This window comes from Oreochromis niloticus, linkage group LG17 (assembly GCF_001858045.2).
Source record: "Oreochromis niloticus isolate F11D_XX linkage group LG17, O_niloticus_UMD_NMBU, whole genome shotgun sequence".
Classification (NCBI taxonomy): Eukaryota; Metazoa; Chordata; class Actinopteri; order Cichliformes; family Cichlidae; genus Oreochromis; species Oreochromis niloticus.
Window position 1 is genome coordinate 23,398,493 of NC_031981.2, and position 20,907 is coordinate 23,419,399.

The 20,907-nt window shown below is 39.3% G+C and overlaps 1 protein-coding gene across 1 annotated transcript; it reads left to right on the forward strand.

Annotated features, from left to right (window-relative positions):
• The first annotated feature begins 371 nt into the window (after positions 1–371).
• On the forward strand, positions 372–19,848 carry LOC102083034 (desmoglein-2). The gene is made up of 14 exons (XM_019346914.2): positions 372–487; positions 3,808–3,936; positions 9,041–9,196; positions 10,943–11,084; positions 11,569–11,732; positions 12,363–12,497; positions 12,943–13,128; positions 15,318–15,655; positions 15,738–15,880; positions 15,985–16,206; positions 16,469–16,711; positions 17,280–17,413; positions 17,544–17,843; positions 18,084–19,848. The coding sequence occupies exons 1-14, from the start codon at positions 443–445 to the stop codon at positions 19,092–19,094; spliced, it is 3,348 nt and encodes a 1,115-aa protein (XP_019202459.1). The 5' UTR covers positions 372–442; the 3' UTR covers positions 19,095–19,848.
• Positions 19,849–20,907: the final 1,059 nt, after the last annotated feature.

Genomic DNA, 20,907 nt, shown 5'->3' on the forward strand with positions numbered 1-20,907 from the left:
TAGGTATATGTTATGAAGGTGTCGCCTATATCAGTGTCATATTGAAGTCTGTTAACTTACACATAGGCCAAAAATAGTAGCTCTTTTCTGTTCTTGACCAAAGCACACAAACATTTGAAAAGGCTTTTAATACTAAACTACTGTCCAACATTTTTATTATTAATAATTTTATTATTTATTACAGACCTTTATATGGCTACAAAGTTTTATCTGCCCTTGTAAAATCAGTTGCTCTGCTGGCACAACACTTATTTATAGTTGGGGGGGGGGCGGTGTCTTTGTCTGTTTGAGATAGAGAGAGGAAGAAAGAGTCCCTCCTCCTTGATAAGCTCTGTGATAAGCCACCTCATCTCGTTCCAACTGTCACATTCAGAAAGCATAGCCTCCAGAACTCTGTCGGTTCATTTGATCGGATAACATTCGTTTGGAGTTTTCCCCGATCATGACTCGGGCTTCTTTTCCCGTGTTTGTGTTGCTGGTGTTTGCGGTGAGTTCAGTGCTTTTTTTTTTTTTTTATTTAAAAAGTAAAGAAGAAGAAGACAAAAAAGAAAAAGATATTTCACCACTTAACCAAACTGGTTTTGAAATGTCTTTGTTTATATTCTGTTATCTGAATTCTGGAAGATGTTTCAACAAATGAGCTGTTGCTATTATTTAGAAACACAACATAATTTTCTCATCCAACTCACTGATACTATTTATAACTAGGTGTAATTGAAAATGTTTAGCTGTCATTGCATACTTGGCAGTGCATCTTCTACTTAGAAGTGTGAGGGCACTCCCTTCTCTGGAAGCTTGAAGTATTCCATGTGAAATTTTTTTCTAGATGGAGTGATTGGGTGTGTTTCTCCTGCGATGCCAATAATTTACTATTCACTAGTAAACAAACATTAATAAAATAAAATGCAATGATGAGCCTGAACTAGCATTATTTTCATATTACAGGAACAACACAAACATGAGGATATCAGATACACTTGGAATGTTTTTTTTTTCTAGTTTTGGTTTCATTATCTTTTCGATGTCTGTTCCTGTTTCCTTGTCTGTCTCTCTGTTTAACCATTTAACATTAGTTTAATGTTTAGAATTTAAATACACTCATATTGTTAATTGTGTAGTTTTGTACATATTGGAGGCAATACAAGTGATACACCTTTAGTAGTAAAGATATAGAAACGCTGAAGTTAGTAATCCTGACTAATCGATTGTACACAGTATTGGAGGACATAAGTATTGGAAGCCAAACTCAGTCACCACAGCTTGATGTTGATAAAATACAGTTTTTAGGCTACAGCTCACAAACCTGTATAATCATCATCATGGTGGCAGTGACTTCGCTCTCTCTCTCTTTCTTTAAGTCAAATAAAAATTTTAACTTTTTCACTGATCATTGAAACATCTTTTTATAAACTCATTAAGCTTAAGGTGCTGACTTAAAATGACGATCCTTACATTCTTTGGCAATTAAATGTACCAAAAAGTAATTTGTCATCAACATACAAAGCTATGTCACAAGGTATGGGGTTGATTTTCCCTATAGTTATCAATGGGGTTTCAGCAAAAGTAGCGATTTTTAAAAAATATTTATGTATTTATGTATTTATTTATTTATCTATTTATTTATTTTTCAGTTAGAGACATCAGGAAGTTTAGAAAGGAACATGACCCACTGCCCCTTTTATTTAATCTGCGAATATGAACCAGTGATAATTATTTTGAATTATTCTGTGTATGAGTAGCAAAAAAATTTAGAATGTTTTAATAATGTAACTTTTAACGCCACAAAAAAAAAAGCGAGGACAGATTCCGTAATCCAAGACTGCATTTTGAAGTGATGCATCATTTATATCAGGATGATTAAAACAGGGCAGAAGTCCTCTATATGTTGTTAACAAACAGTTTTTTTGTGCAAGGCTTTCCAACGTATATCCTGACTAATAAAGAACAAGTCTGTGTAAACGTGAGAACAAAAATAAACTATATCAATATAAAACTGGGTCCTAAGAGTGCTGGCATATATATCAGTAGTATGTCACTAACACATTTGAGGAGCTAGAAAAGCGATGGACAAAAGAGAATGTGGCCAGCCTAAAAAACTATGTGCAGTACATGGACAGCATCTTAAAGTTATGTCTAAAGAAACAGGAAAAACTCAAGAAAAACCTGATTCAGGGAGATGAATCTCACACTCCATTTGGTCTATCTATTGGTCAATGAAGCCTCTTCAGAAATGGTCCTAGTGGAAGGGTGGCTGTTAACAAGTCATTCTTAAAGTAGGGAAACAGGGAGAAAAGGTTGAGGTATTCTAAGTTACACAAGGAATTAAGTAAATATCAATGCTAACAGGTCTCATGGAATGATGGATCCACGTTTGAAAATTCTGTCTTAAATAGTTGTACGTACAGAGGAGGTCAGGACAGAAGTTTGTCAAAATTGATGGAATTATGAAAACAGAAGAGAAGTAAAGCCAGGACCATCTGATTGGCAGTGGCTTCATTTTTCTGTATGACAGAAAATACCAATACACTGTCAGTACAGTAACATGATACATGGATAGAAAAACCTACAGTGAATGATGAAATAATTACCAGAAAATTCAACTTTTTTGGAAAACGGAGAGTTTATTGAACCATTTGAAAAAACTTTTTTAAAAATTAATAAGGTTTTAACTTCGATATATGAATTCTAATTTGTATTGTATTTGCTACATTCGCATTTTTTCAATTACTTAAAATGTATTGTGCCATTTGTTTAGGTTTCAGGGGTCAAATAATCAAACTGATAATAAACTCACAAAAACTATATGTATCAAATATATCACACTAGGTATTAAGAGGTTATTTGGACTTGCCTCACCAAAGCCCAGAATTCAACATCATCTTGACAGAGAATGAGACAAAAGGTAGCTAACAGGCAAAACAGCTTTAGGAAGACAAACAGTGTTCTTGAAAACTACTAAAATTACAAGAAGGTTTGCCTAAGAAAGTTAACGAATAAAGGTGGTCATACCAAGTATTGAATTTCAGGCTGGTTAGAATTGAATAAACTCTGATTTTCCCTTAAATGTTATTATAACCGTCTGCGGTGGCAGATCATGTGAAGTGGAAAGAGAGTGGACCCAAATGAAGAACTGACAAAAACTAACCGGGGCAAAGCTAAAATGGAGAGTTTATTGAACCATATGAAGATGGTGAAACCCGAAACGTGAGATGAGATGAACAGATGATCCGATGAGGGACAAAGAGAAACTCATACAGTAAATACACAGCAGAATGATCAGGGAAGTGGAGGCAGCAGTGGAACGAGGAACCACTCAGACTTACCCATACAAAATAAAACAGGAAACACAACACAGAGACTGAAAGCGAGGAACAGCGACAGAGAGTGAGGGAGGCATGACGAGCTGGGTGGAACATACGAGAAAGAGACAACTATGGCACAAAAAGGACGAGACTAAATGAACAAGAAACTAAGAACTAGAAAATCATATAAGGAAGCACCAGCAAACTAGAATCACAGATCACTACAATAAAAGAAAAGAAGGTCAAAAATGCCCAAAACATAAACGCTGGGTCACAGACACAGGACCATGACAGTCATGTTCAGTTAACTCCTTTGAACCATATTGGTGGCCTCAAATTTCTAAAAGCTATTATGTAAGAACATTGAAGTTTTTTTGTTTTAAAATATTTTTTCCAAGATCTCCCATGTAAGGATATTTAACACCATTTAGCACCATTTAACTGTATGTAGATTTTTAGTTAAGTAAGACTTCATGCTGACATAATAACATCTGTTGTGTTATAGCTTCAAGCTCTTGCTGTAGAGAGTCACAACTCTGGATACAGTTTGGTAAGAAAAAGAAGAGAATGGGTTCTTCCTCCAAAACTTCTTACGGAAAATGTAGATTACACTAAAGAGAAGTTGATTGCTAAGGTAAGTCACTGATACTTAATTTTACTTTCATTCTGTCTGCTAACTATTATTTCCTTATTGTATTATTTATTTTAGTTTAGTTAGTTACTGTTCTTACTGTCTTGGAGCACCTGTGGAGCACTAATTTCCTTTATGTATTGAAATATTTTGATTCTGATGATTAGCATGCTGTTTAAAAATGTTTTATTATTTGACAATTTAACACCACCAGCTGTAAGAATAAGACTAATTCAGTTTCACGTATAATAAGAATTCATGTTAAAAACAAATTATTTAATAAAATACAAAACTTCAATTATGGTTGTCGCTGCTAAAGGAAGCACAACCAGTTATTAGCTTTAGCTTTGCCGGTGGCTGTGGCTCAGGTGGTAGAGCGGATCAGTTATTGATTGGAAGGTTGGTGGTTCGATCCTTGGCTTCCCTAGTCTGCATGCCAAATATCCTTGGGCAAGATACTAACCCCAGATACTAAATGCCCTCCGATGCGTTCGTCGGAGTATGAATGTTTATTAGTTTGCACTTGAGTTACTACTCAATTAACTGGTCAAAATCTACAGTCCTTCCGATTAATTGCTCCTTCCATAATTCCTCTTCTACTCCACTGCAATCGGGAAATATAAAATATTTAGGTATTAATGTTTCTCCCAAGCTTGCAGATCTAACTAAATTAAACCATATCCCACTTTTAAAGAACGTAGAAGGTGATCTGGCTAGGTGGAAATGTCTACCCATATCACTCATGGGAAGGGTTGCCGCTATAAAAATGATGGTCTTACCAAAAATAAATTATTTATTCTCAATGATCCCAACTAAACCGCCGCAAGATTGGTTCAGATCTCTAGATTCATATATGTCCAAATTCCTTTGGAAAAATAAGCCCCCACGTATAAGCTTAAAAACATTACAAAAGACCAAGGATAAAGGAGGATTAGAACTACTTAACTTTCAGCACTACTTCTTAGCCAACAGGCTTCAGTTTATCTCAGGATGGCAAAAACATACCCTCTTACATGAACCTTGGCTAGATGTAGAACAAGCACTTTGCAATAATCTAGAGATTTCAGATCTACCATTTATCAGCTCAAACATCCAACGACATGAATGCTTCAAAAGCATCAACATCAGCTCCTCTCTGACAGCATGGTGGGAGTTTCTGAAGTTGACAGAGTCTTCATTAATCCCATGCAAACGTACACCTATCTGGAACAACCCTGACATATTACAAAACAATAATATGATAAACTTTTCAGATTGGAGTGGTAAAGGAATCAAATATTTAGAACATATACTAGAAGGAACAGAATTTATTTCATTTGACAGACTAGTTGCACAATATGGGATCAACAAGAAAAGTTTTTTAGAATATCAACAAATTAAATCCATAGTAAAAAAGAGATTTAAACCGGGTCAAGTTGAACTACAAACACCACCAAGTGTGGTTCAATTTCTTACTCTTAAAACCCCCAAATTACTATCCAAAATATACAGAATGCTTTCTAAAACAGATGAATCAATATCACTTCCTATTGCAAAATGGGAAGCGGATTTATCAGTTAAACTTAGACCAAAACTTCTGGTCTCAGATTTGCTTAAAAACCTTTCATTTAATTAGAAATCCCAGTCTTCAATTAATTCAATACAAAATACTACATAGAGTGCACTATACAGGTCATCGGATGTTCAAGATGGGCTTTACGTCTACCAACAACTGCTCACACTGCCAAACCAATTCACCGGACAATTATATCCACGCTCTTTGGTTCTGTCCACCAGTTCAGAAGTTTTGGCGCGAGATATGTGAAGACTTATCAAAGTGTCTGAAATGTAACATTCCAACTTCTCCTTTAGTATGTTTGTTGGGCAGTTTAGATAATGTCACTACGGAAAAGAATATAGCCCATATGGTTTTCACTGCCCTATGCATAGCCAAGAAAACAGTCCTCATGAACTGGAAAAATAAAAATAATCTTAATTCTAACCAATATAGAAATTATCTATTAGATTACATTAGTCTTGATACAGCCTCTGCCACCACATCAGATCAATTGCTCTGGGCTCCTTTGATCAGCTCCATCACGTAGTGGGGGTGGGGGGTCATAGTTTGGTCCCACCTTCACTGTTGTGATAGGTGTGGGGGTAGGGACAGGCTTAGGGCGTCGGGGGGTTCCCCGGGAGCATCTTCCTTGGGGGGCTCAACCCGGGGTAGCGGTCATGGCCAATTAGGGGCTCTGTTGGCTCTTAGGTGACGGTTTCCTCGTGGCTGCGTGCAGCGGGGCTAGGGGAGGGTCTGTGCTGACGGACGTGGGTTACTGACCTGGTAGCCTGGCTGCCCCTGGGTGGGTCCGGGATGGGCGTGAGGTTCTGGGGGCGCTCCGTCTCTGGGCTGGGGCCCTGGCCGGGCCTCAGGGGCTTGGGTCCTGGTTGGTGTGTTGCCGAGGTTGTGGGCGGGTGGGTGTATGGGGGCCCGGCCCTGGCGCAGGGTGCCGCCGGTGCATTGAGCCACCTGGGGGGCTCTTCAACTGGTGGGGGAGGTTGTCACATCTTGCAGGAGCTTTCCTCTCTACAGGAACTCTCTCTGCAGGAGGGGGAGATACAGGAGAGGTGGAGGAAGATCTCAGCCTGGGCGTCTATTGTCTTGTGTAGTCTGGAAGATGAGTGGATGATGGGGTGGGCGCAGTTTTCTCTGTGGTGGGGTCAGGTGGACTGTCCCGGGCTCTGTGGGGCAGGGCGGCGCTGCTGCACTGGGCCCCGGTCCGGATGGGCCTGGGCCCCCTTTCCCTGGCGGGTTGCAGAGCATGGGGGTGCCTACTGGGGTCAGCGGGGGAGCTGGCCCCAGGGAGGGGTCACTTGCCCCTCCCTTCCTTCCCTCCCCATCTCCAGCGGCCTCCCTCTTCCCACTCCACCACAATCACCCACACATGCAGGGCCTTGGGGTAGGGGTGTGTCACCAGGGTGCAGGAGAGGCATCCCCCCCCCGTCCCGTTCTGGCTGCCTCTGCCTCAATTTTATCCCACAACTTAGACATTCACATTACTCACACTCTCATTACACATACATATAGGATCTTGGGGGTGGGCACGCTACACGGATTCCAAATTACCATCAGGGTGTACACCTCACCCCTGGCGTCGTTGCCCACCTCTCAATTTTAAATACACGTAGACATTGAGGGCTAGCAGGAGGGGCTATACGCTTACCTGCTGCTCTGGCAGGTAGCTCCATGCCCTCCTGGGTTTTAAATGCACCTTAGAACACACATACATCAACACTACATATGAGCGGGTGGAGGGAGGTTTGGAGTCTTCCTACACCCCCGTTCTCTGCGGCCTGCTGGAGCGGGGGGGCTAGGAGGAGGAGTTGGCCGTCCGACTGGGGTCTGGAATGTGGGGCCTCCCTGCTGCTGCGGAGTCGGGGCGGTCTGCTTCTCCCCACCGCAGGGAAAAGGGTAACACCACCTGAGTCTGGGTGCAGTTTCCCCCTCCAGGGGCAAGGGTACCCAGACTCGGGGCTTAGAGTACGCTTGGGGAGAGTGATTGTGTGTACAGTGTCTCTCTATGTCTGTCTCCATGTTGGGTGAGTGTTGAGTAATTGTATATGAGAGCATGAGGGTGGGAAAAGATGTTTGTATCTGTGTGTGCCTGTTTGTCTGTGTCTATATGTCAGGTTGGGTATCAGACGCCACCTCTCTGGGGACATCTCAGGCCCTCCAAGGTTTGGAGGCCTATCTCCCCCCACCACTTCCCCTGCCGGTGGCGGACGCCCTCAGACATCGGTGCGTTGGTGGTTCTTTGTGTCCGGGGGTGGGCGCCCAGGTACCCACCGGCTCACTCCTTGGCGGCTGCTTATCGGGGCCTGGAGCCTGGGGCTCGCTCGGGCCACTTCGGGGATGGGGTGCCCTCGGCCTCACGGCCCGGGGCTCAGCCACTCAGGCACAGCTGGCTGCCGGCGGAGCTCACGGGCACGTCACTGCAACCCCCCCTGGCTTCTGCTCCGCGGCTGCTGAGTGACCCCTCATCTGGGACTCTCCTCAGCTCTTTCTGGGATAGTGGCGCGGCTGCCCCTCTGTTGGTCTTCCTTGGTCTCTTGTGTTCTGGGGGCCTCTGGATGTCTGGAGTTTTGATCTCCTCCATACCTGCTTCATGCCCTGGAGGTCGGGGCAGTGGCCCCCCACACCCTCTAGCAGATCATTACATGAAGGAACCTTTTAAAAACAAGCGCGTTCATGCTCACAGGTGTACACATGGGTGCTCACAGACACAAACTACACCCTTTTTGGCTCCTACCTCAAAGCACACTGTGCGCTGTCAATCTCACGTGCTGCACAATAATGTTTAATATTTAGTATTTACTGTCATATTCCCATATATCATTGTGATCTTGTTTATTACTCTCGTTTTCTTCTGCTTGCTTTCTTTTTTCTTTCTCAACAGGTGATCCAGGTGATCGATATGTATTTTTTGTCTGCTTATTCTGTTGGTTTTTGTTTTTTGCCCTTTTTCCCCGTCCCTCTTCTCAGGTTTTTTTCTTTCCCTCTTTCTTTCTCCCCTTTCTTTCCACCAGTCAAGTCTGTCCCGTATTCAACAAGTGAAAATAAAATAAACAATAAAAGGTGAATCAAATGGACCATTACAGCAAGGCTGGGATGGTCCATTTGGTAAAGTAAATCCGTTGGGCATCTTTCTTCGCCTTTAGACAATAATTCTGATGGCAAAAGAACCAAACGGGACAGGTTAAAAAAAAAAAAAAAGTTTGCACTTGAGTTTAAAAGTGCTTGGGTGAATGAGGCATGTTGTATACAGCACTTTGAGGACTCCAGGAGAGTAGAAAAGCGCTATATAAGAATCAGTCCATTTACCAGAGGACAATCACTTTTTTCACACAGGGACATTTAGGTTTGGATTTTTTACCCCCTTAATAATAAACACCATTTAGAGACTGCATTTTGTGTTTACATATGTTATCTGTGTTTAATATTTAAATTTGTTTGACAGAAATAATCATTTCATAGACCTGGTGACACTTGTCACTAGATTGAATTACTAGTGCTCTTGTTTTGTTGGTGCATATGTGGTGAAATAATGAAGTCGTCCACCTTGTGTTTCAGATTCGATCCGATTTTCAAGTTGGCTCAAATCTTCGCTACTCCCTGGAAGGTGTTGGGGCAAACCAATATCCTTTCCATGTCTTTGTGGTTGACGCCAATACTGGTGATGTTAGTGTCACTAAATTGCTCGACAGGGAAGAGATCGATACTTACAACGTGAGTCCTCCTGTAGTTCTTCATTGGTACTGAATAAGATTCAACAGCTGTCCTAAATACATTAAATATTAAGATAATTGAAAATGGACTGCCATTTATATACCCCTTTCCTAGTCTTAATGATCACCTCAGACTATAAAAAACATTAAGCAATACATTCATACAGTGCTTTATTCTACATAGTTCAAGAATTATCTACAGCTGTGGTGGAGGTTTGCCAATACTCATCATCAGAATGAATGTCATGGCAATTTTGGGTCATTTCTTTGAACTCTTCTCTTTATGTACTTATGTGTTACATGTATTTTTGACTTTTGCTGCCATGATGCCAGGTCCCTCTTGGAAATGAGATTTTTAATCTCAATTAGATTTTTATTTAACCAGGTAAAAACAGACTAACAAAAAAAAAATCGAATGTCAATCATTTTTCTGAATGATTGTACAGCATTTGATTGGCTTATTAACTTCTCGTCGTTAGTCATGATTGACTATAACTGGTAGTTTCTGTTTAACAGCATAAAAATTATTTTTTTGAACCACTCATTGGATTCACTGAGAACACAGAACAATTTTAAAGTCCAAGGAACTTAGTGAATAACTAAGGAGGAGAATTGCAGACCTACAAAAGTTAGGAAGATCACCTCTCACCACTCTTAAACAACTACAGATTCCAAGATCCTCATCAAAATAATTATATACAAGTACAGGTTTTTGAATATGCCACCACTTTGCCAAGTTCTGGAAGAAGATCCAAACTGTCACCCCTTAGATGAGAGGACATTGGTTCAGATGTTCAGGAACAATCCAGGAACCTCTAACACTCAAGCCTGCCATAAACTGGAAACTGCTGGAACACCAGAGTCACTGTGCACAGTGAAGTGAGTTTTACATCACCATGGACTGAGAGGGTGCTGACCAAGAAAGAAGCTCCTGCTCCAAAATCTTAATCCAAATCCAAAAACTTCAAAGTTTGACTCAGATTTACATCTACCCACATGATCAAGCCAAAATGGAGCTTTATTGTTCAGATGAGACAAAGATGAGGCTATTCAGTTTTTAAAGCCCAGAAAACCCTGTACCAGTTTTTGAGCATGGTGATGATTGCACCATGTTCTGGAACTATTTGCTCCCAGTGCTGCTGATACATTGCACAAAGTGAATGGAATAATAAAGAAGAAAGACTAACGTCAAATTCTTCATTTTCACTTCAAATCATCAGTAAGAATGAAGCTTGGGCACAACTGGGTCTTCCAAAAGGCCACTGATTTCTGAAAATTTGTGGACTGTGCTTAAAAGCCTGTATATATAATTTGGACCAGTTAAAAGAAATAATTAAAAGTTCCAAACTACCTTGGCATTCATGCCTATGATGAATGTATGTGAACGTGTGACCACAGCTGTCGACTACATCAGTGGCCAATTAGAAACATGTTAAAGGTTACAGGATACCATTTTCAGTCATAGTAGTGACATAGTGTAAAGAAAGATGAAGTGATGGCATTTTATAGAAAAGAAGAAAGACCAACTTTACCATGATAATATAATGTTCTATAAAGATATTTTTTCCGTTGCTCACTGTAATATATAGTATTTGCTCTGATACTAAATTGGTTTCACTAACCTTTGTCACCTAAGCTTGTAAAATACACCTTTACTGGTGGTAAATGCAAACTGCAAGGTGTTGTAGTTTATGTCAAGCTAAATAACGAACAACAATGGTTACATTTTTATCTACTACTCTTTCAGTTGTCTGGTGTTGCTGTGTACAATAATGGCACAATTGCAGAAAAAAAAATTGACTTACGAATCAAGGTTGTAGATGTGAATGACAACTCTCCAGTATTTCCAGATGTTGATCCTGCTGACGTGGATGAACTCAGTCCTAAAGGTCAGTTGTGTGAATCTCATTCAAATTTGTAATAGTAGTGAGCGGTGTAAAACTAAATGATTGAATTATAAATTAAACAAAGGATTTTGATTTTGTAATAGTGTTTGTGTAAAAGTGATCAAATTGGTAAACTCTTTCCAATGAGCTGCTGGAGGTTACAGACAGCCTGCGTTCTGCAGTTCATGTTATTTCACTTATATTATTTTTATATATTTATTTATTGTCTAATCTTGTAAATAACAATTTTCTGTAAACATTTGTCCATTATGTAAATAGCATTGTAACCTACTTAAACTGAGACTACAATGGCACACAACAGTTAGGAGCTCTTCTTGACAAGTTTGTATCATTGTTTTAAAACCAGAGCAAGACACTGAACAATATCAATATGACGATCCACATGTCTGTTTTTCTTATGTACAGTGTCAGTGCACATGAAATTAAGTTTTGTGAGGTTTTTTTTTTTTTTCATTTAATGCTACAGATACCTTTGTTACGACAGTCGATGCATTTGACGCTGATGAACCAGGAAATGCCAATTCTCAGATTGCTTATAGCATCATAGCTCAGAATCCAGCACATGATATGTTCTACATAGACAGAAGAGATGGATCCATCTTTGTTAAAAGGCCTGTTCTGGACAGAGAGGTATGAACTATACTAACAGTGTTCAGTTTAGACTGTATGTTTGGCTATGTGATTCAAGAAAGTTCTTTTAATAAGATGGGATAGTGGTGAGATATATAACCATAAGGACATTTTCAATAAAGAGAAATCCAAAAGCACGGAGGGGGGTGGGGGGGTAGGGGGGTGACAAACCACAGTCCTCGACACAATTGGGCTTGTTTTTTTTATTTTGTTACTTTGTTTCGATGACCTGTCACATTCATTCCTCAGTCTCTGTGTCCTCAGAATGGGCCTTTAGAGCTATACAGTAAATGCAGAGGGTCCATGTTACCCTATTTAACAAATCTTTTAACTTTTTGACCATTTCATAAATAAAATTCTCTATTGTGCTTGTGTTAATGAAATTGCAATCATTTAACCAAGATAACACTGATTATTTTCCTTTGATTGCCAAAGGAAAACGGGGTGTTGACAACAACATCCTCTTAATTTCTTTATTTTTTTACACAGTTTGAAAATATGCCATTCAGTTAGATCCTATGACAAAAATGATGAATGAAACATATTGATAACATCCCAATTCTCTGTTCTAACTGCATTATTGTACAAACCTATTTGTTCAATGACTATTTTGATGTCTTTTAATTTCAGACATGTAGTAAGTACATTCTGACGATACAAGGTCAAGATCTAAATGGTGACCCCCGTGGAAACACTGGAACTACCACTATTATCATAAATGTCCTTGATGTGAATGATAATTCTCCCACACTGGAAAAAGATCAGGTACCTCTCTTCCTTACATTCCTCTATATTAACATATCTAGTAGGGGAAATACTTATTTCACCCCCTGCTGAATTTGTGATTTTGCCACATAGAGAGAACTGAAAAGTATCCTTTTTTTATGTGGTTTCATTTTAATGGGAGAGGCAAAATATCAACCAAAAATCCAGAAAAAAAGAACATTACATGGAATTGTGAATTGATTTGCATGTCATTAAGTGAAATAACTATTTCAGATCAAAAGGTTATTTCAAATGGCACAGAAAACAAGTAATGAGCAGGATAGGAACTAACTGACAGAACAGACTGACGGAGGCTCAACATGAGTGAGGATGTGACCAAGAACAGAGTGACACAGACAGTATATACACAGGAGGAGATTAGTGTAGAGTAAAGACACATGCACACAGCTGAACTCTAATTTCACGTTATGTGTTTCACTTACAGTATGAAGGAAGCATTGAGGAGAACACACAAGGTGTGGAGGTAATGAGAATCAAAGCAGAGGACATGGATCTACAAGGCACAGACAACTGGGAAGCTGTGTTTGATATTGTCAAAGGCAATGAGGCTGGGTATTTCAGCATTAAAACAGACCCCAACACCAATGAAGGCATCTTAATGCTTGACAAGGTACAGTCTTTTTAATTAGGAAGAAATTATGTGCTGTTACTCTGCTTTTTTACTATCTGGCAAGTGCAAAGTCAAACACAAACACTTGAAGAAACCAACTCTCTTATGGTGTAGGGTCTAGCTACAGACATAAGTAGAAAGCTAAGAAAGATTCTCAAAAATCTGTAACATTTCATTTTTTCACTCACTTTAGAAGTATTATAGCAGACTAAACACACACTGTTTCCTATGGCTGTCTATGCTTCAATTCACAAGAGTGCTATTTACATATATGAAGATTTGTTTTATTTTGGTTTAAATGAACCTGTGGCCATTAGACTAAATTAAATATGAACCTGCAGAGAGGTGGCCACTAATTTAAAATTTAAAGAAACACTCAAAATTGTCCAGTACAAGTGCTGTTACAAACTTTAATGATCATACATAAAAAATTTAAATCAAATAACAAAGAAACTAATGGACAGATCCTTTAGTAATTCAGTTAAGAAACAAAAGGAAAGTGTCAAGTGCTATTAAAATTACCACTCACCCCAACTCAGCGATCAAACTCATATAATTCCACAAGGTGCCACCACCAACCTGACTACCCCGAGGGGGCACACTGGCTGCCACCAGGAAGCCCTGAAGAAGACAGAGGAACCAGGATTAAAATCATTAGGAGAATATCTTAAATAAGCACCAAACAACTTTTAAAAAAAAGATTTTTTATTCTTTTTTAAAAATAAAATTAAACATTATAGCCAAAAAATCAGTGCTTGAAAAAACAATACCCACAATTTCCCACTATCAAGGCAGCTACAGGTTAGTATTCATGGTGAAGTGCTTTAACATTGATCTTTTTCTTTTCAGTTAATCAGCTTTAGAAACTCATCTAGTCTAGATAACTTGGAGGGTTATGTGGAACAAAGCCCCTTCACTGAACAAGACAAAAGCCTTCTGTTTCTTAAGCACCTCCAACTAATATATCCACCATTCTCAATACTGCAGATTCCCTTAGGGGAATAGGAGCTCCTGTTCACTATATAAATAAAATTGAACTGAAAAGTGAACTACATAAAGAAAATAATAAAATAATAAAAAGTTAAATAAAACCCTTTATTGAGATGATCAGAAAGCACATCCCAAAATCAATATCTGTAACAGGACTGTGCAACAGTTATAAAAGTTGAGTCCATCACAGTCAGTGATGAGAATTTTAATGCTTAATGATTAAAATGAACCATTGTTGTGTTCTGCTCTATCATATTTGGGAAAAATGGGAGATTTAAGTGGCTTTAGTATATGATTAGTTATTCAATTTTTAAAATTTAAACTGTATATAAGAAAACAACATTTTGCTTTAAGTTTTGCAAATCCTAATCTGGCTAGTAGATGGGGACCAGTGTTGGGGTCATAACTCTAAAAAGAAATTATGTATTACACATTACTGTTACCTTTTTTTAATTAAAGCAGTATGTTACTTCATTACCCATCTGAGAAGGTAACTTTTACATTATTTTGCATTACTCTGTAACATATACTGAAATGCATTTTCATGCAATTACCTAATAATTATGTTATAATAATCTAAACCTACTAATAAAAAACAGAGCTAGCTAAGATAATAATATAAACCAGAGGCTAGAGTGCCACACATTGACACAAATATGTATCCTAATGACGACACATACTTTGCTTCTTTTGATGTCACATATGAACACAAAAATGACAACAAATTGCAAAGCTGAATGTCACCCCAAAGAGACATTAAAGTGAATGCCACAGTGATTCTACTTTAGAAACATAAACATATAATATTCACTGCTTTTGTTACCTGCTGAAGATCAACCTGACCTGGGGTCAGCATATGTTATGCTTTAACATCACTCAGGATTCTTTGTTAGCTTTGTTTTAGTATACTGTCTGTGGAGATGCTTGCAAAAAGAAAACGTTGTATTAGGAGTGTAATGTAGTTGTTTCTGTCCTGTTTTTCAATATGCTCATAACACATAGCACAGGAGCATAACTTTGCAGGTTAGTTTATATAAAATCCATAATACCTTTTGTTTTACAATAAGCAAAAATGTATCAACAATAGCAACACCCCAATTATAAATGCATATAAAACACTGTACTGTTTCTTATGTGTCATCAATCATTTTAATTATTTTTTGAGCTAAAAGATATGTTCTTGTATCTGTCATTTACAGGCTGTGGATTATGAGGATGTAAAGAACCTTGAACTAGGCTTAGCCGTCAGGAACAAGAATCCATTTGTTGGAAGTGGAGGTGGTGGAGCAAGTGCAGCATTTGGAGCAAGTGGAGGAAGTGGTGGAGGTGGTGGTGGTGGTAGTGGTGGAGGCGGTGAAAGATTTAAAACTTATCCTATCAAAATCAATGTGAAGAACCAGCCTGAGGGGCCACGTTTCAATCCTAAAGTCAAAGCTATTCCCGTCTCAGAGGGAGGGAAATCCTTTAACATTAAAAATGTTATTGCAAGCTACCCTGCAGTGGACGGGGATACTGGACAACCAGCTAAGGCAGTCAAGTCAGTCCACATACACATGTGTCAGCTTCTCTTTCTGTGCACAATAATAGTGATGCTAATAACTGGTCTATTTCTGCTGTAGATATGCCAAAGGCTCAGACCCTGACAACTGGCTAACTATTGACCCAGAGACAGCTGAGATCAAACTGAACAAGATGCCTGACAGGGAATCTCCATACCTGGTCAATGGGACATATACTGCCAAAATACTCTGCATTTCAGATGGTACAGCATGAATGTTGAACACTCTGGAGAAATATCAAAGCAAAAAAAAGAAAAAGAAAGAAAATACTGGATTATATATGTTTGTTTCTGGTTTTACACCACAGACATGCCTGGCAAAACAGCCACTGGTACGATAGCCATCCAAGTGGAAGATTCTAATGACCACTGCCCCACCCTGACCAGCAACTTCCAGACTCTGTGCACCACAGCAAATGCTGTAATTGTGAATGCTAATGATAAAGACGCATATCCTAATGGCCCCCCTTTTCAGTTTGAGATCATCCCAGAAAACACAAAAGGGAAATGGAACATGGAGCATCTAAATAGTGAGATGATGATTTCCGATTTTTTTTTTCTTTTTGTTGTTTTCTTTTTAGATATAGTAGTTAAATAAAGAAAACAGTGACAAAAGAGAGAAAAGGTCAATATAGCATAGTTTTGTTGTTGTTTGCTTTGTTTGCTTTGTTTTGTTTGACAAATTTTACTATTTTATTTTGAGATAAAAATGTGGATTACAATCTGTCATATACACACTAAGAGTAAATCTATGAGTAATGCATTACATCACATTTTTCTGGTTTCTGACAGACACTGCAGCTATCTTGCGGTCTCAGGAGGCTTTTTGGCCTGGTGTTTATGAAGTGGAATTTGTGGTGAAGGATCAGCAGGGACACGCCTGCCCTGAACCTCAGAGAATGACGGTCCAAGTTTGCACCTGCGAGGATGGAGTTGTGTGTGGAAAGCGAGGCAGCAATGGTCATGCTAGCAAAACAACATCATTAGGACCTGCGGCCATTGGGCTAATACTAGCGGGCCTACTACTGCTCTTAAGTAAGCATTATGTGATTATTTTATTTTAGAATTTTGATCAGATAAAAAAGGACAATGAAATAAATATACTGATACCCGAACCATACCAAAATGTAACTCTCTTACCTAAAAACTTAAATAAATCTTTATAGGTAGGTACTGACTACTTTATCGGTAGACTTGGTCAGCTTTTAATTATATAAATATATAATAAGCCAATCACATCACAACACCATCTATGGGGAATCTATGGAGAATAAAGGCAGGTGAGGAAAAGAGGCATAAACTGGTACTAGCAGGGTTTACCTAATAAACCCTGTGTCTCTCCCAATAGGAAATACATAGCCAAAAGTAATTACAGACCAAACTATTCTACACTTGCTACCAATAACTACAAAAAATAAACAGATTTGCTTTGTGTAACAATTTAAAATCCCCCAAAGCTTACCAAAGCTTTAAGGAATCGCTAGTAATTACATATATTTTAGGGATTTTACACATTTTGAAAAACTGTTGCTCCTTCTTTGGACCTCACACCACATTTGTAGCTTTAACTTGAAATAAAACATTTTTTTTTTTTTTTTTACAGTCATTCCTCTGCTATTGTTCTTCTGCCTATGTGGATCCGCTAAACAGTTTCCAGACCTCTTTAGTGACATGCCTGACTGTGAGACCAAGTCACACCTTATTAACTACTGCACCGAAGGGCCGGGAAAAAACACGGTGAGACTGCAACTACCTTAAGTGCTGAAAACCAGAATAATCTCGGCATCGATGATGATGTCTTTGTGAAAGCTCCATCACAGTGATTTTTAAACTGTTCACTGTTCTAACAATTGTATGACTTTTATAGGAAGTGCCTCTAGTGAATTCACTCCAAGAAGTGGATAGGAATCCCCTCCTTGTGATTACTGGCACAGTTAAAAATGTAGCAGTGGCACCAGCGGGAAGTTTGGATTACGAGGCATCTCTCACTAACATTAATGGGATGAAATGGGGCACCTATCAAGATGGTTTTTCAACTGACTATGGACAAGAAATGGGGGGTTTCACTGATTTCCATTCTGAGTTTGAGACCAGAGAATCAAGTCAAGGTGGACTTTTTGATAGCATGGCCCTGCCACATTACTTCCTGGCACAGTATTACTCTCAGGTGAGAAATTAACTGACAACTAAATGGACAACTAAATCCAATTAAATGGAAAGTTTTAACACTAAACATGATATGTAGTAGTTTTACTTATGATGTTATGTGAACACATGTGTTAATGTTGCAACTAATAATGTTTATGTGGATATTATTCACTTTTTATTGGCTGTCATTGTCGTCAATAAATATGTCTTTCGTTATTTTTAAAATGTACTGATTTTCTTTTTTTTTTTTTTAATACAGAAGACAGCCAGTGGAGATGACAACCTTGGCGTGAAGGATGGTTTGTTGGTGTCTGATTATGAGGGCCAAGGGTCCTCTGCTGGCTCAGTAGGCTGCAGCAGCATTTTGGAGTCAGACAATGACCTTCAGTTTCTTGATGACCTCGGACCAAAGTTCAAGACTCTCGCAGAGGTGTGCAGAGGCAAGACAATGTCTTGTGATGAGAAACAAGTGCTACCCCCTACCCCTAATGCCTACATCAATACTCAAACCTCAGTATCAAGTTCGATGAGTGCACAAAAGCTCTCCCCTCCACCCAAACTGGAGCCTGCCATCTCCAAAGTGGAGCAGAGTGTGGTCATGAAGACAACTGAGCATTCTGAAATTGTAAAGGAAAGTACAGCCAAGGTGAAGGAAGAGATGAACACAATGAAAGCAGGGTTGGCAAATCAAGGCCAGATGCTCCTAATGCAGCAGCAGCAGCCTGTGTACTACACCACCACTCCTGTGTTGCAGCCAATGCATTATGTAGTCCAGCCACAGGTCCACAACACTGTGCTGCTGGCTGAGGCGCCAACCACCAACCTTCAAGGCATGGTGCTGGTTAACAACCCACAGACTGGACCTGCCCAAGGAGTATTCGTTCAAGGGCAGACACTAATGTCCAGTGGACAAGCCCAGGGCCCTGGAATGGTGCTGGTGGAGAATGGTGACACCCATAGTTGGAGTGATGGCCTGATCCAAGCTGGGAGCTTGTCTGGGTCCCAGACCATGATGGTTGTCAAAGGCAAGGCCCCTTCAGGGTCAATGAAAGTGCTAAAGGGGAGCCAGGGTCTTCTTGTTCAGGGAAGTACTCTACTGTCAGAAGGGGTCTCAGGATCTAAGAAAGTGCTGACAGTTGGCGTGCCAACTATCAGCAACAAGCAGCTGGTTCAAGAGGGAGGTCTTTCAAAGAAGAGTGAGGTCTTTGGCTCTGAAAAGGTCATCTACAGCAGGAGCAGCCAATCTACTGCCTTAAAGGCAAATCAGTAGAGCATTCACTATAGTGACCCACCTACTGGTTTTTAAGGTGACAAGAGAAAATCATTAAATGGCAGATGAATTCCTGGACAACTGATGGCCTTTTTTAGTTTCAAAATAATGTATTAATCTTGTGCTTTCAGTATTTTCATGGGAAGCCTGTAAGAGCAAATGGTGGTGGTGAAGGGTGGTGGCACGCGCATGTGTGTGTCTGTGTGTGTGTGTGTGTGTGTGTATGTGTGTGTGATTGTGTGTGTGTGTGTGTGTGTGTGTGTGTGTCCTTGAATTACTTACCTCTGCCACCTCTCCAAGGAACTCCCCACATCACTGACTGTGTTACTTCTTAATCCATAACTGTAAGAGAGCCACAGGCGAGATGGAGGAGACACACTTGCACGCAGGAATTTTTTTCATCCCACATACAATTTGTTTACAAAATACCGATACTAGTTTAGGTCTGGTTGGTAGTGAGGGCAACCATAATGATTAAATAAGTCCACAAACACAAACCACTGGGTTAAAGACCCAGAATCATCACACTTGTGCTTCAGCCAGCTACATAAAGGCTTTGCTTTCTTGCCTCTTTTATTAGTTCATTTTATTTCTGCTTTGCTATATCAATGTTATGTTGATATCCCAGTCTCAATAAATATATTCCTCAATGCTTCCGCTTGCTTGTGATGTTCCTACGAATATACCAGTAGTCAATTGCTGTTGCTGTTAGAAGCACTGCATTTAAAAATAAAATAAAATGTTAAACAAAAAAAAAAAGCACTGTGTTTTTTGTGGGGTTGTCTCGGGATGCATCACGGTGCCTTGCCTGGGGTTAGTTTCTGTTCTTGGGATGAAGGTTGTGCTTGCTCCCTTACCTTCTCAAGGTTGGCTTGGTTAACCTACTTGTGCGAGCTTTTCACATGGACTTAAGGGTTTCTGAGATTTTTCCTTTAGAAATGTCCCACATATTTTATCTCATTCCACTACAAGACACTTGTTTTTAATCTAAAAAAAACAGTCATATTCAAAGTAATCTCAAATTAGACTCTCGCACTTTCTCCCAACTTTTCCTGACATGATGATGCACTTGCTATCTGCAGGCATAATGCAGCACAACAAGAAAAAAAAAGAAAGAAACTAGACTTCTCATTAACCTTGAACTATTGTTTGACGCACACAAAAACAAAGAACTAAAAAAAATAACTAAGCATGTTTTCTCGATTATTTTAGTTGATTTTAATTCGTTTTGGGAACGCTCAATACAGTTTCAGTTAGTTTTCCTTTTTTCACAAACCCTTTTTTGTATTTATTTGAGTTAACGAAAGTGTTTATTTAGTTCTAGTTATTTTGTTGTTTTTCATTAATGATAATAACCTTACTAGTCAAAACTTGAATCCTACAGTGCCACCTTGCCAGGTTAAAGACATATTAAAGCTTAAGCCCCCTCCCCAGAACAAACCATTCAAGCATCAATCAACTAACATTAATCAATATTTTTATCTATTATCATGACAAAGATATTCTATTTACTACTTCTAATGATTTTATACAAATATAGAAGTTAGTTCACAATGATAAAAATACCAAACAAAAGACTGACAAACTCCCCTCTGGTTTTTAACTACTTGGTAAGCTTTCAAATCCACCCAATATAAAAAGACTTGGCACTTGGTACTTCGTGTTTGACGCTCTGTACCTCCAAGATAGTGGCAACATGGAGCAGAGCAGCCTTCCAACATTCCAGTAGTGATGGCAATGTTGGAAGCGTTGAAGCTTTCCATCCAATTGGTTTGGGAAAAATGTTCATTTCTCAATGAATATGTGAGAAATG

What these genes read in the sequence shown, in the direction of transcription:
- LOC102083034 (XM_019346914.2), top strand. Translation starts at nt 443, where the DNA reads ATGACTCGGGCTTCTTTTCCCGTGTTTGTGTTGCTGGTGTTTGCG. An exon ending in AAGAGATCGATACTTACAAC is followed by an intron (nt 9,197 to 10,942) that starts GTGAGTCCTCCT and finishes CTACTCTTTCAG; the next exon opens with TTGTCTGGTGTTGCTGTGTA. An exon ending in CCACACTGGAAAAAGATCAG is followed by an intron (nt 12,498 to 12,942) that starts GTACCTCTCTTC and finishes TTTCACTTACAG; the next exon opens with TATGAAGGAAGCATTGAGGA.